The 15,062-nt window shown below is 43.5% G+C and overlaps 1 protein-coding gene across 1 annotated transcript in view; it reads right to left on the bottom strand.

The window, feature by feature from the left end:
• Nucleotides 1-1,276: 1,276 nt before the first annotated feature.
• RFC4 (replication factor C subunit 4) overlaps nt 1,277-15,062 on the bottom strand; it is a 1,279,614-nt gene continuing 1,265,828 nt past the window's right edge. Inside the window, exon 10 of the mRNA XM_044070726.1 lies at nt 1,277-1,751. Within this exon, the coding sequence (XP_043926661.1) occupies nt 1,659-1,751 (93 nt within the window). The 3' untranslated portion in view covers nt 1,277-1,658. The remainder of the gene's footprint in view (nt 1,752-15,062) is intronic.

Below are 15,062 nucleotides of genomic sequence, written 5' to 3'. Positions count from 1 at the left end.
CCAAATAAGACAGTATTCCTAATAAACAAAAGAAAAATATTCAATACAAGAAGCACTCTGTGTATTATGTATTACAGGTGTAACAACTGGAAGCAACATGTTTCTATTTTAAAACTGCCGACCCAGTCCACATATCTGGGGAATAAAGCACACAGTGATATCATTTACATTACAGCATCAATAGCGGAATGTTTATTTTGTATATTTTTAGCCTCTCCTCATTTCTTGAACTGTTACTGGACAGAGCAGCACTTGTTAAGAAGGATTTAACATGTTATATTTTCAACTGAGTTCACACATGAACATCATCATCTTCCTTAACTTCTATTATGACAGGACTACTGGGGTGATAATGTGGATCACTGGGCTTTGTACCCTCCTTTGTTTTTTTTTTGAGGCCTCAGCTATTATATTCGTATTCCATATGGCGCTGCATCTTATTCCACACACTGTCAGACTGATTTTCTTCTATGACAAAGACTGTTTAGGGTAAAAGCCCAGCTCTGTGACTACAAGGATAAAGCCCTGACTATGCCCCAGCTGACTCAATTTTAATTAGCAGCTAAGGTGTTGAAAGAGATTGGCAGAAAGGAAAGGAATCAAAAGCTGATGTTTGCTCAGCCATTCTTGCAGACCGAGTAGTGGTTCTGGTTGCCTAATCACCATCATGCAGAGTCTTGTACAGTCCACAAAATGGCGAGGAATGGGGACATGACCTTGGTGTTTCCAAATAAGCAAGGGTGCAACCTTTGTGCATATGTGATAGCATGCATGTCCATGAAAAAAGTATAGCAAGTCCACATGGTGATGTAGGTGTTCATGTCACCCATCGGGAGGGTGTTCACATTAAAAATGCCCTACCAGTCTATAGTAATGGCATCTTTCAAGGGATAGCCCTCTGAAAGGATAGAAGTGGTAACAAAAGGGACCGACACAGACAGGATTACTTGTGACAGTGCTGATTGTCCCGGATGGCCTGTAGCAGAAACTGCATTCATTCCCGTTTAGATGACAGCTCCCTCCAGACACCTCTTGCCCAAGTCAATGGCCAAGTGTCACTGTTAGGGAACAGATGGGCTGAAAACCAGAAGGTGAAGAGATGAAAAGAATATAGAAAAAGTATGGTACATACAGACAGTGCATCCTCATTTTACTGATAATATGCGAACTACAGTGACATACTGAATGAAACAGATGGTAACTTTTCGCAATAATGACATCTCAAGCTCCATGCATAACATCACATTTAAAACCTGAAATGAAAATGGAACTACAATTTTTACAAAAATGAAAATGTGCAGTTTATTACACTTATAAAGGAACAGAGCTGTAACAATGGTTCTAACTTATGGACCTTCTGCAGATGTTATCCCCCTTTAGTGTAGATTATGAATATCTTTAGCATTTTCAAAAACAAGAACAATGAACGACTGTATTACAACTTTACAAACATCAATGCATTTTTTTACTGCTTGAGCAAGTATTACTGTGGTTTCCAATCAAATTCAAAGATAGGAACTGGTTATGGTGCAAGTTAAAACATGAAAAAAAAAAAAAAAAAACGGCATTCAAAATCCAAACTGTCACCAGGTGTAAACACATCATTATGGACATGCAACTTTGGTCTGTAATTCTGCCTTCCTTGATGCCACAAACATTCAGTTTTGTGTGACCTGTTGCATTATAACAGCAAACAAACTAATCATTTGCAAGTATTCATCAGCACCATCAGACAGGCATTTGTCCACTTCCTGACAGAAAGAAAGAAAGAAAGAATTAAAATGTTAGCATTAAAGGACCTTTGTTAATACTATGATCTTTACTATATCCAGGACTGCTACACTTTCATATTTACTACTTGGCGAACCAAGCATATGGATCACAACACTGTCAACTAACTCTATTATCTTTGACAGACAGGTCCATAATGTTTTGTTATATTTGTTTTTGCGGAGACCTGATGAATCACAGTCATTTATTCAAACAACTCGATCCGTCATATAACAAAATACCAAAAAAAAGACACTTTTTCTTTTTTTTCTTTTTCAGGGGTGCTGCATATCCCTACAGTCACCCAACCAGATACTAATTTCAAGGTCACACATCACAGTGAAAAAAAAAAAACATTGTTTTAAGTAGCATTTCATTATTCCTTTTGCTTTTAATCACCACATGTATACTCTTTTCTCAGTATACATAAACAACAGTACCACCGACAAAACAATTTGTCCACAGTCAACCTGTTTGTTGAATTTGGAATGACAGAGTCTAAACAAAAAAGCATGATGAAATATTAGTTGATGGAGTGAGGCATTTATTGCTTGAAGCTACGATAGAAAATTCTTTGAACAGATGACTTTTGCTGACTTTAATCTGCTCAAGTAACAGTAAGCAAAGGGCATTCCTTACGCATTCTACTGTCAGGGACCTACAAAATGAACACTCAATGAAGATGAAACAATGGCATAAAATGCTAGAAATTCTCAAGATTCAGCTACTCTTCTAAGTTCTTGTGCAACTCCTGATGTACACGGGGAAACACTCTTATGGTAGTAAGGAATGGAAGTCATCAGAGCCCAAGGAATTAGTATTTTCCCTTGAGAAAAAAAGTGAGGTAGCATCCTTCATATGCAAGACTCTGAAAGATTGCTAGTCTGACACTGGTCCTTTTCCTAAGAGTAGTGCCCAGAATATGATGTATGGGGAAGTACAGAAAAAAAATTGTGAAAACTGCTGTCCAGACTACCTACTTCTAAGACCCTGTGACTGGGCTGCAGACAGATTGCAGTTGTCCTTTCCTGATTAAATGACTCGGGCACAACACAAACAAAATCTTGATATATACATTAATGGAAGACAATGTTAACAAAAAAAGTTATGTACTCACCATAACGTTCCATGCGAGTTGTTTATCTCGCCTTCATTCTTGCAGATGATTTTGGAGCCGATCCTCGGCTCCGAGTCGGCCAAAGTACAGTTGTGTACACTTACCATAAATGTAGATGTTCGAGTATATTCACTGTTGCAGTCATTACATTTGGGTAATCTGCTGGCAGGTTGCCCTCAGTCGGCCTGAATTCCAAAGTCTTGGGTCCAGCGTCGGTTGCTGTCTCCTCTTCCATGACGTCAGGTCGTCAGGGGTATAAAACAAGCAGCCGACGCCATTTTCTTTAGTTTTTCTTGCCCCAGATGTCAGGTGCCCCCAATATATATATATATATATATATATATATATATATATATATATATATATATATACACACACACTATATATACATGCATCAATACAAACTTTACCTTCATCTACATGCAAATTCACCACATAGGTTGTAGAAGATAGGGAAGGAAAGATAAACTCCAGAATGAAAGGGGGGATGACGGGCGGGTAACCTGGACTGCTACAGTGAATACATTCGAACATCTACATTTACGGTAAGTGTTCACAACTGTACTATGTTCTTAGTGTTTCACTGTTGCAGTCATTACATTTGGGTAGAATCCCAAAGCTATGGATGGGAGGCTGGAGCTAAACAGCATTAGGTGCGGCTATAAGGCCCTGCAAAACTGCAGTGGCAAAGCCTGCCCTGGATGTAGAGTAGAAAGGCAAATTATAATGCTTTTTAAAGGTGTGAACAGAACTCCAAGTAGCAGCCTCTAGAATGTCTTTGGTTGTTACTCCTCTGAGAAAGGCTGCTGAAGTAGCTGCAGCTCTGGTGGAATGAGACCTAATGCCCTTGGTTACAGGTTTGCCATGGTACAAATAGCAGAAATTAATGCAGTGTTTTATCCACTTTGAAATAGCCTTTCCTTCTGATCCTGCAGCATATGTCACTAGTAATTACTCAGTTTTTCTTAGAGCTTTAGTCCTGCTCAAGTATAACCTTAGCTGTCTGTGTACACCCAAGGAATGCAGAATTCTCTCTCCCTTGTTCTGCGGATTTGGATAAAAGGTTGGCAGATGAATAGTTTGGTTAAGAGCCACACTGGAAACCACCTTAGGCATACATGAAGGATTGGTCCTCAGAAACACCCTGTCTGGGTAAAATATGATAAAAGGCTCCACAGCCATGAGGGCCTGTAGCTCTGAAACTTTTCTTGCTGAAGTAATTGCTAGGAGCAGAGCTGTTTTCCATGATAAGAACTTTATATCAGCAGTAGCAGCTGGTTCAAATGGAGGCAGGGTGAGCTTTTCCAACACATAATTAAGGTCCCATGCAGGTATTGGTGATCTTTTAGGAGGCCTTAAATTTTTGGCTCCTCTAAGATACTGCTTTAGTAAAGGATGAGAAAAGATTGGTGACTCTGTATTGTAATGAGCCGAAATGGCAGAAGCATGGATTTTAATTGATGAGAAAGATAGGCCTTTGTCAAGCATCTCAGTCAAGTATTGTAATATCTGAGGAATATTTGGTTCTGCTATATCAGTTCCTTGTGCTGGATTCCAAGCACAGAATATCTTCCATTTATCAGTATAAGATTTTCTAGTACTAGGCCTTCTGGATTCCAAAATGACATCCATCACAGCTTTACTAAGAGGTGTTGTTTGTATAACTACATGATCAGCCATGCTGCCAAGTTCAGTGTCCGGAGTTGATTGTGGAGGATCTGATTGTTTTGCTTGGACAGTAGCTGAGGTCTTTGAGGTAAGGTCCAAGCTGGGTATTGAGACAAGTTCCTTAGGATTGGGTACCAGTATTGGCGGGGCCAGTCCGGGGCAATTAGTATCATCTTTGGTTTCTCTTGTCTGACTTTTAGTAGGACCCTGGGAAGAAGAGGCAGAAGAGGAAAGGTGTAAACTGATAGGTTTTTCCAACGTCCACTTTCCATGCTTGTCTGATAAGTCCTTGTGCAGAGTCTTTTCAATTGATAATTTTGAGGAGAGGCAAATAGATCTATGTCCAGGCTACCCCATTTCTTTGTTATCATGCTGAAGACTTGTGGATCTAGTTTCCACTCGGGAGGGTCCATAAGGTTTCTGCTTAAATCGTCTGCCAGAGTATTTTGTTTTCCTGGCAGGAATTGAGCTTGAAGATGTATTTGGTAAGTCAAAGCTGTGTCCCACAGTGCCATGGCTAATCTGCAAAGGGGGTGTGAGTGCGTGCCTCCCTGCTTGTTTATATACCACATAACCGTGGTGTTGTCCATCTTTAACAGTAGTTGTCCTGGATGAAGTAAGTCCTTGAAGGCTGTCAGGGTATTTTGAACAGCTAGCATCTCTTTCTGGTCGATATGTCGATGCATTTGTTTTGGGGTCCATATGCCCTGAATGCATCTTCCCGCCATGTGGGCCCCCCATGCATAATCTGATGCGTCATTTGTTAAGGTTTGGCTGGCAGGGGGTAGAGTGAAGGCCCGTCCCATGTTTTGGTGACATGCCTTTGCCCACCATAGAAACTCCTGTTGTAGGCAGGGAATGAGAGGAATCATTGTTTCCAGACTATGACAATATTGACTCCATAAACTTTTTACGTACCATTGAAGTTTCTTCATATGCAGTCTTGCATATGGAACCAGTAGGATGCAGGATGCCATGAAGCCCAAAGCCTGCAGTTTGTCTTGCAGATAACTGGGTTTTTGTTGCCATCAGTTTGAAGTAAGTAGTCAGTTGCCTTTGTTTGTCTGGCGTGAGGTAAGCCATCTGGGCAGTTGTATTCAAGCTTGCAACCATGAATGTTACCTTTTGAGAGGGTACCAGTTGTGATTTCTTTTCGTTTATTGTGTACCCTAAGCATGTTAGAAGCCTTTTCACAAACGCCAGGTGTTGAAGAATGTCCTTGTTCTCTGCTTGAATGAGACAGTCGTCCAAATAAGGATATATTTGAATACTTCTTTGTCTGCAAAATGCAATTACTGGTGCCAGGCACTTTGTAAAGACCCTGGGCGCAGTAGGTAAGCCAAAGGGCAGTGCAGAGAATTGGTAATGCATTAAGCCAGCCTTGAATCAGCGGTGTCTTCTGCAAGATTCCCTTATTGGGACATGCAGGTATGCCTCTTTTAGTTCTTATGTCACCAGCCAAGCATTCTTGCCCAGCATGGGCAGAAGCTGCTGCAAAGTCAGCATTTTGAATTTTGGTATGTCCAGGTATGTGTGTAAAATTGATAAATCCAATATTGGCCGCCAGGCCTTGTCCTTTCTTGGTACCAAAACAGTTGAGTAAAAACCTTGTCCTTTTTCCTGTTCTGGTACAGGATGAATGGCCCCCACATCCATGAAGGACGTAACCTGTTTCTGTGCCTCTGCCCATTGATTTTTTGGCAGATCTGACCAACCGTTTGTCATTGGCAGAGTATGGAAATGGAATCTGTATCCCTGTGATACTATGTTTAGCAGCCACTTGTTCTGGGTTATTAGCTGCCAATTTTGAGCAAAATGTGCTAATTTCCCCCCTAAGGGTGCTGCCAAAAGGTAAGTGCTTGGTGAAGGCAGAAGGAAGTCATTGCGTTTCTGTAGGGTTGCGCTTTATCTCCTCCAGATTTGGAGGTAGAAGCACCCCATTGCTTTGACCTGTAAGAATCTTGTGCCTGGTATCTGGAACCCTTAGGGCATCTGGATTTGCCCCTTTGAGCTCTGTCTGACACAGGAAAGGACCAATTTGTTGTAGGTCAGTGTCTACTGAATCTTGGTGGCTGCACTTGTAAGAAGTCTTTCAGTTTGCATAGACTTAGCTTTGTCTTCCATTTTCTTTAAAACCTCTTCTGCCTTAATACCAAACAGAGTATAATGCTGTAAAGGTGCATCCAGTAATTTAGCTTTAACATGATCAGGCAAATTTTGCTCTTTTAGCCAGCCATGCCTCCTAATCACAGATCCAGTAACTGCGGCCCTGCAGGAGGGCCTCTAAGGAATCAAAACCACATTGCAAAGTATGCTTTCCAACTTGTTCAGCTGCATGCAATAATTCCTGCAATTCTTTATTTTCTGCACATTCAGAAATCAACATAATTTTCTGTTTCAGCAATCCCATAACATGTTGTTGATACTTGAGCATATAAAACTCGCAGTTTAAGGCCCTAATTGCCAAGGTTGCAAATGTATAAACCTTCTTTCCCCATCTATCTAGTGCCCTTGAATCTCTGTCAGAGGGGGTAGAATTTTTTTCTGTTGAGGCCTTAACTTCCCTTTGGACCCTGTGAAATAATTTCAGGATCAGCAGCAGGGTTTCTAAATAAAATTTTGTGAGAGTCAGGGACCCTGTAATATCTGTCAGGCTTGCTGGGAGCCGGAGGTAAGGAGTCAGGGGTCAAACTTGACTCCGAAAACACATCATCCACAATGTCCAAAACAGGGGGTATGGCTAAAGGCCTGTGCTGAGGGAGAAGGAAATCCCTGAGCCTCTTTTTTGATTCTGAGAAATCTTGACTCTCCCAGTGAAAATGCTCCCTCAAAGTATGCAAGGTTTCTCCAAATGAATAATCCTCAGGAGGTGATGCAGAAGGGACAGACTCCTCTGCATCAGAATCCTCACAGGGAGGTATAGATAATTCCTGATCAGAAGAGGAATCAGAAGAAATAGAAACCTGATCTGAAGATTCATAATCAGTGTCTTGCCTAGGCCTCTTATCAGGAGGGGGATGGGAACCCCTGATCAAGGTAATAAGGTCTTCAGCCATTTTGATCATCTGATTTTTAGGCATAGCGGCCTGTGCAAGTGGCTCATGCATCGTTTTTTAGCTTTAAAAGTTGCTTTTGTCTTTGGTTTTGCAGTTGTCGGTTTGATGTAAAAATGTTGAGGCCTGAATACACCCTCAGAAGCCGGTGCCTGCTCAGCGGCTCCGGACCCATCTGAGGGAGATACATCTGTGGGTCCAATACTTTGAGTATCTCGCGGCCTGCCTGACTCCACATGGGTCTCGGTTGGGGCCTGCGACTCGAAAGTAGCAGGTATAAGGGGCTGCAAAAGCACCCGAGTACCCGCGACTGGCTTAGCAGAAGCTTCGTCGGTTTTGGACCTCGACTTGTCTGTTTCTGTCCTTTTCTTTGCATTTTTTATGTACTCCAGTAGTCGGATTCCTATCCGACGACATTTCAGGGTAGTTAGATCTGTTTCCAAAATACTCTGAGGCAAAAATATACTGATGCTTAATAGTGCATTGGTTAAATCTAGCACAAAACCGACAGCCAAGCACATTGTGATGAGGGTCAAGGCAAGGAATACAGTATAAATGGAAATCCTTATGAGGTGTTTGCTTCCCACAAGTAATACAATTATTAACTTTTTCTGACATCTGTATGGAGCAAGAAAAAAGTTTCCCCAATGGGGTACTTAGCTTCAGTGAAGACTTCGGTTCTGAAACTCAAACTCGAATATTTCAGGAGTCGGCCGACCGGCACTTGCAAAATGCTTCTGCTTCGGGCACCGCGCGGCAAGAAAGACTAAAGAAAATGGCATTGGCTGCTTGTTTTATACCACTGATGACCTGACGTCATGGAAGAGGAGACGGCAACTGACGCAGGACCCAAGACTTTGGAATTCAGGCCGACTGAGGGCAACCTGCCTGCAGATTACCCAAATGTAATGACGGCAACAGTGAAACACGAAGAACATCTACAAAGCTTGAGGCCAAGTCCCTATCCCATGGTACACCTCGAGTTACCAAAGATCTTGTTTGCTGCTTCTAATACAATATAACATTCTGTCACTTTTTAAGGTAAAAGCCATAGGAAAGACAAAGCAACCATGATAAAACATGAATCTCGGTCCTCGAAAAAACCTGGAGGGGGTAGGAGGGTGGGAAGTAAGAATGAAGGTGAGATGAACAACTCACATGGAACATTATGTTGAGTACATAACTTCTTTATGTGAAATTGTTCTATTTCGCCGTTCATTCTTACAGATGGGTAGCGTCCCAAGCAGCATCTTTCTTGGGTGGCTCACGGCAGTATGTTTTTCAGAACAGTAGGACCAAAGGAGGCCCTGTCCCTGGAGGCCCTATCGAATTTGTAATGAGTGATAAAGGTATGAGGCTTTGACCAAGTGGCTGCTGCACAAATATCTACTGGTAGCCTAGATGAAAATGCAGAAGATGTGGACACAGCTCTGGTTGAATGAGCCTTAATTTTGTGTTGTAGATGTAAACTGGCAGCTGAGTAAGTGAAAGTGATGCAATCAGATAACCATTTTAATAGAGTTGTTTTTGCCACAGGCATACCTCTTCTAGAATCTGAAAAGGAAACAAAAAGTTGTTCAGATCTTCCGAATTCTTTGGTTCTATCTAGGTAAAATCTGAGTTGTCTGTGAACATCAAGTTTGTGCAACATATACTCCAAATTGTTGGTGTGTTTAGGGAAAAAACACCGGTAAGTCTATAGTTTGGCTAAGGTTAGCTTCAGTACAAACTTTGGGTAAGAATGAAGGATTTGAAAAAACAAATACAGAGGTTTTATGGACAAGGCTTGTAGTTCTGAGACTCTTCGAGCAGACGGGATAGCTACTAGAAAGATAGTCCTCCAAGACAAAAATTTCAAATCGCATGAAGAAGCTGGCTTAAACGGTGGGAGAATAATGCGTGAGAGCATAAAATTTAGGTTCCAGGGGGTATAAAGGGATTTAGCTGGTGGTCTAAGTTGGAAAGTCTCTTTGAGAAAGGCTTTGGATAGCTTGTGTGACATTATGTTAAAGCCTTCAGTACCAAGATGAAAATTAGAGATGGCAGCAAGCTGCACACGAATTGTAGCTGCTGCCACTCCTTTGTTGAAAAGCAGTGTCAAAAATTCTAATATAGAGGAAATAGAGGCTTGGTAAGGGTCAATGTTAATCTGAGAAGCCCATATGGAAAATCTCATCCATTTGCCGAAGTTCAACTACCTAGTAGAGGATTTATGAGAAGATATTAAGATATGTTGCGTTTCGTTTGCGAGGTTATGGAACCTGGTTATGTTGGGAATTGGAGCAGCCAAGCTGTCAATTTTAGGGACTGAAGGGAGGGATGAAGATCCCCCGACGAGTGCATCAGAAGGTCCGGAGCTGGGTCTAGAATCCAAGGCTCTTCCAACAGATGAGGTCGAAGGAAGGGGAACCAAATCGAAAGAGGCCAATGAGGGGCTATTAGAATGATGGTCCTTCCCAGGGCTTTGCACTTTGTAAAACTTTGGGTATCAGGGGAATTGGTGGGAATGCATAAAGAAGACCCGGAGGGAGGCCAATCGTGTACGAGAGAGTCCCTTGGGGAGTCTCCGAGAGGGGGAATCAGGAAAAAGTAGATACTGCATTTTGTGTTCATGGGGAATGCAGAAAGATTGCAGCAAGGATGACCCCATCTGCGGAATATACTTTCCGCTATTTCTTTTTTGAGGGACCACTCGTGAGGCAACAAAATTGCCCTGCTCAGTTCATCTGCAATCATGTTGGATTTCCCCGGAATGTGCGTTGCTATCAGAAAGCGCTGGGTGGATGTAGCCCACTGCCATACTCTTAGGGCCTCTCAACAAAGGGGTAGGACCTGGTTCCTCATTGTTTAAGTACCAGACCACCGACATGTTGTCCGTCTGAATCGCAACTGTCCCCAGAGGGAGAGAGTCCTGAAAGTACTGCAGCGCTAAGAGTACCGCTCTCATCTCCAGGACATTGATATGCAGATGTGTCTCTTGTTCAGTCCATGTGCCTCGGGCTGTTCTTCCCTGAAAATGCCCCCCCCCGATCAGGGAAGTGTCCGTAGTCACCGTGGCCGATGGTGAGGGTAGGATAAAAGGACGACCTATCATTACTTGCAGAGAGGTCAACCACCACTGAAGATCCTTTTTGCATGTGTTTGTTAGAATAATGAGATGTGACATTGGGAGCTCTTGATAAGACCATTGTGTGAACAGAAGCCACTGTAGAATCTGCATGTGCATACGACCCAATGGAATTGCTATTATTGCAGCTGCCATCATACTCAACAATTTTAGCACTTCTGAGGCTGGCACCTTGTCTCTGGAAATGACATTCAGAATTTGCTGATGAAGTATTGATATCCTTTCTAAAGGAAGTTTTAAAGTGGAGGTGGTGATGTCCAAATCTGCTCCAATAAAAACAATATGTTGCGATGGCAACAAGGCAGATTTTTCTGGGTTTATGGTAATCCCGAGTTGATTGCAAAGAGTAAGTGTGGTGTCCCTGGCTTGTATAAGCTGATGCCTGGTGGTGACGGAGAGGAGCCAATAGTCTAGGTACGGAAACACCTGGAATCTCAAACGTCTCAGGTGAGCAGTGACCACTGGCATACATTTGGTGAACATTCTGGGGGATGTGGTGAGACCAAAGGGCAGGGCTCGAAACTGGTACTGACTGGCTCCCAGCAGAAGCGCAGATGATCCCTGGATGGTCTGGCCATTTTTATGTGGTAGTACACATCCTGGAGATCTATCTAGCACATCCAATTGTCTTGCCCTAAGAAGGGGAGTATCAACTGGTGCGTGACCATCCGGAACTTCTCTTTTGTGACAGATCTGTTTAGTCTGCTGAGGTTCAAAATAGGTCTCCAGTCCCCTTGTCTTTTTTGGAACTAAAAAGAATCTTGAGTAAGTTCTGGATCCTATCTGGTCTGCTGGGACTGGTTGGATGAAACTTTTTTTCTAGCAACCTTTGGACCTCTACTGTTGCTTATTCCATGTAACTGGGTGGAACGTTCAGGATTTTTGTTATCAAGAGGGGTGGAGTGGCAAAGGGAATAAAATATCCTCTGGAAATTATGCTTTGTACCCAGTTGTCGTTTATTTTTAGCCAGGCGTCTGGATACAAAGATAAGTGACCCCCGACTGCCTCCAGAGTAGGACAGCTGGGCCTTCTTTCAGTAGCGTTGGTAGGGAGTCCCAAAGAACTGGTCTCTGTCGCCCTGATTTTGCGGATCCCTCTGCTGCGAGGGCTTTCATCCCTTTTGACCCTTGGGCTAGGGTTTAGTAGGGGGTGGAAAAACGGACGCAGACTGCAGAGTCTTTCCTTCCTGCTCACACCTGGTCAAAGTTTCCTTAACTTTGGGCCCGAAAAGAAATGAGCCATTAAAAAGGATGTTGACAAAGGATGACTTAAAGGGCTCCGCAAAGGAACATAAGCGCATCCAGGAGTGTCTCCTAAGAGCATTCCTGTACCCGCTGCCCTACTCATTCCATCAGATGCATGGAAGAGGTCACTATGGAATTAAGGGTAGCAAGCTGGGACGCAACCTTGTCTGTAGCTCCCTCAGCTACCATACCCTGCAGAGCAATCTCCAAGCTCTTTTAGGTGGTCTATTTGCAGTCTTGTGAAATGTGTGAGGTAGTTCAGTGAACGCATGGCAAATGTTGCTGAACTAAACATGCGCTTCCCGTATCTATCCATGATCCTAGAGTCTCTTTTAGGAGGATGGACAGAGGAAGAAGTTTCCATCTCCTTTCTGGTGGTTGCCGCCACCACCATGGCATCAAAAGGCACTCCCTTTGTGAGAAAGGTCTTATCGTGAGGGGCAGAAATAAATTTATTAGGCCTCCTCGGGACAGGCTCCATGGTGTCCGGAGACTCCCACGCCCTTCATGAGACCAGCTCCATAAACTCATCGAAGAGCGGAGACACCCAACAGGTGGAGGGCTGAGACACAAAAGCTTTCAGGAGGACAGACTCATCCTCAGTAGGGTTGGTAGGCTTCCAGCCACCCCTCTGCTTTAGAATTTCCAAGATATCTACAAATGAGATATCTTCAGAGGGGGACAGTGGGGACCCTTCTGATTTATCCAAGTCAGTGTCAGATGTGATAGACTCCTGCGGGGAGTCTAGATGCTTCCTCTTGCAAATTCTCTTCCTGGGAGCCTCATCAGTGGGAGCTTCTGGTGAGGTCACGGAAGAGCAGGGACCACCCAATGGGGCTTCCTGAGGCTCTCTACGCTTCAAAGGGATCTGTGAGGCAGAAGTAGACACAGGCGCTTTAAGGGAAGAGGTAGTTGGCCCTGAAGTTGTGGATGTCCTGGGGGACATTACTCTCCTCATGGCTTCAAAAGCACCTCTGCTCCGGTGGGAAGGAAAGTACAGTTGTGTACTTACCATAAATGTAGATGTTCGAGTGTATTCACTGTTGCAGTCATTACACTTGAGTTATCCTGCTGGCAGGCTACCCGCAGTCGGCCTGAATTCCAAAGTCCTGGTCCAGCATCGGTTGCTGTTGCACGTCAGTGCGCCAGGGGTATAAAAGATGCAGCTGACAACATTTTCTTCAGTTTTTCCTGCCCCAGATGTCAGGTGCCCCCAAAAGGGTAGGCTGAAAATATTATGATCATAATAAAGCATGCACATAACCTTCATCTACAAGCAAATATACCACATAGGTTGTATAGAATAGAGAGGTACAGATAAGTTCCAGCAATAAAAAAAGGGGGATGGTGGGAGGGTAACCTGGACTGCAACAGTGAATACACTCGAACATCTACATTTATGGTAGGTACACAACTGTACTATGTTCATCGTGTTTCACTGTTGCAGTCATTACACTTGGGTTGAATCCCAAAGCTGAGGTTGGGCGGCTGGGTCTAAATAGAATTAGGAGTGGCTATGAGGCCCTGCAGAACTGCAGTGGCAAAGCCTGCTCTGGATTTAGAGTAAAGAGGTAAATGGTAGTGCTTAGTAAAAGTGTGCACTGAAGTCCAGGTTGCAGCCTCCAAAATGTCCTTGGTTGGTACTCCTCTGAGGAAAGCTGCTGAAGTGGCTGCTGCTCTGGTAGAATGTGGCCTAATGCCCTTGGGCACTGATTTGCTATGTAGTGAATAGCAGAAACGAATGCAGTGGCCTATCCATTTTGAAATAGTCTGCTTTGAAATGGCTTTTCCTTGCGATCCTGCAGCATATGCCACTAAGAGTTGCTCAGTCTTTCTGAAAGCTTTAGTTTTGTCCAAGTAAAAGTGTAGCTGTCTGTGTATGTCCAAAGAATGCAGAAGTCTCTCCCCCTTATTCTGTGGGTTTGGATAAAAGGTAGGCAAATGTATGGTTTGGTTAAGAGCCACATTGGACACTACCTTAGGCATAAATGTCGGGTTTGTCCTTAGAGAAACCCTGTCCCGATGGAAAATAATAAAAGGTTCCACAGCCATTAGTGCCTAACTCTGAGACTCTTCTTGCTGAAGTTATTGCTAGCAGAAGAGCTGTTTTCCATGATAAGTATTTTATCTCCGCTGTATTGGCTGGCTCAAAAGGAGGCAGTGTGAGTTTTTCCAAGACAAAATTGAGGTCCCATGCAGGTATTGGAGCTCTCCTTGGGGGTCTTATGTTTTTGGCCCCAATGAGAAACTGTCTTAGCAGTGGATGAGAAAAAATAGATGGGTCCGTATTGTAATGAGCTGAAATGGCAGAGGCATGGATCTTAATTGATGAGAAGGATAGGCCTTTGTCCAGCAACTCGGTTAGGTATTGCAAAATCTGAGGAATATTTGGTACAAGTGTGTCAATTCCCTGCGCTTGGTTCCAAACACAGAATCTCTTCCATTTTTCTCCATAAGATTTTCTGGTGCTGGGCCTCCTGGCCTCCAAAATAACATCCATAACTGCTTTAGAGAGGTGTGTTCTGAATGGTTACATTATCTGCCATGCAGCCAGATTTAGGGTTCTGAGTTGGCTGAGTAGGATCTGATTGTTCTGTTGGGTCAGCAAATGAGGAATTAGAGGTAATATCCAGGCTGGGCCTTGAGACTAGCTCTTTAGGATTGGGTACCAGTGCTGGCGTGGCCAGTCTGGGACAATCAGTATAATTTTTGGCTTCTCTTGTCTGACCTTTAGGAGTACCTTGGGGAGGAGAGGCAGAGGAGGGAAGGCTTTCCAGCTGAATGAAAGGGCGTCCACTTTCCATGCTTGTTTGTGATAAGTCTGAGTGCAGAATCTCTGTAGCTAGCAGTTGTGAGGGGAGGCGAATAGATCTATATCTGGGCACCCCCCATTTCCCTGTTATCATGCTGAAGATTTGTGGATCTAGTTTCGACTCGTGAGGATCCATGAGGTTTCTGCTTAGTTCGTCTGCCAAAGTATTTGTCTTTCCTGGCAGGAATTGTGCTTGCAGGTGTACTTGATAAGTCAATGCTGTGTTCCACAAAGTCATGGCTTGTCTGCAAAGATGGTAGGAATGTGTGC

The sequence above is a fragment of the Protopterus annectens genome, chromosome 4.part1 (genome assembly GCF_019279795.1).
Source record: "Protopterus annectens isolate FY-2018-M chromosome 4.part1, PAN1.0, whole genome shotgun sequence".
Lineage (NCBI taxonomy): Eukaryota > Metazoa > Chordata > Ceratodontiformes > Protopteridae > Protopterus > Protopterus annectens.
The sequence above is the reverse complement of the archived record's forward strand: the minus strand, read 5'-3'. Positions and strand labels throughout refer to the sequence as shown.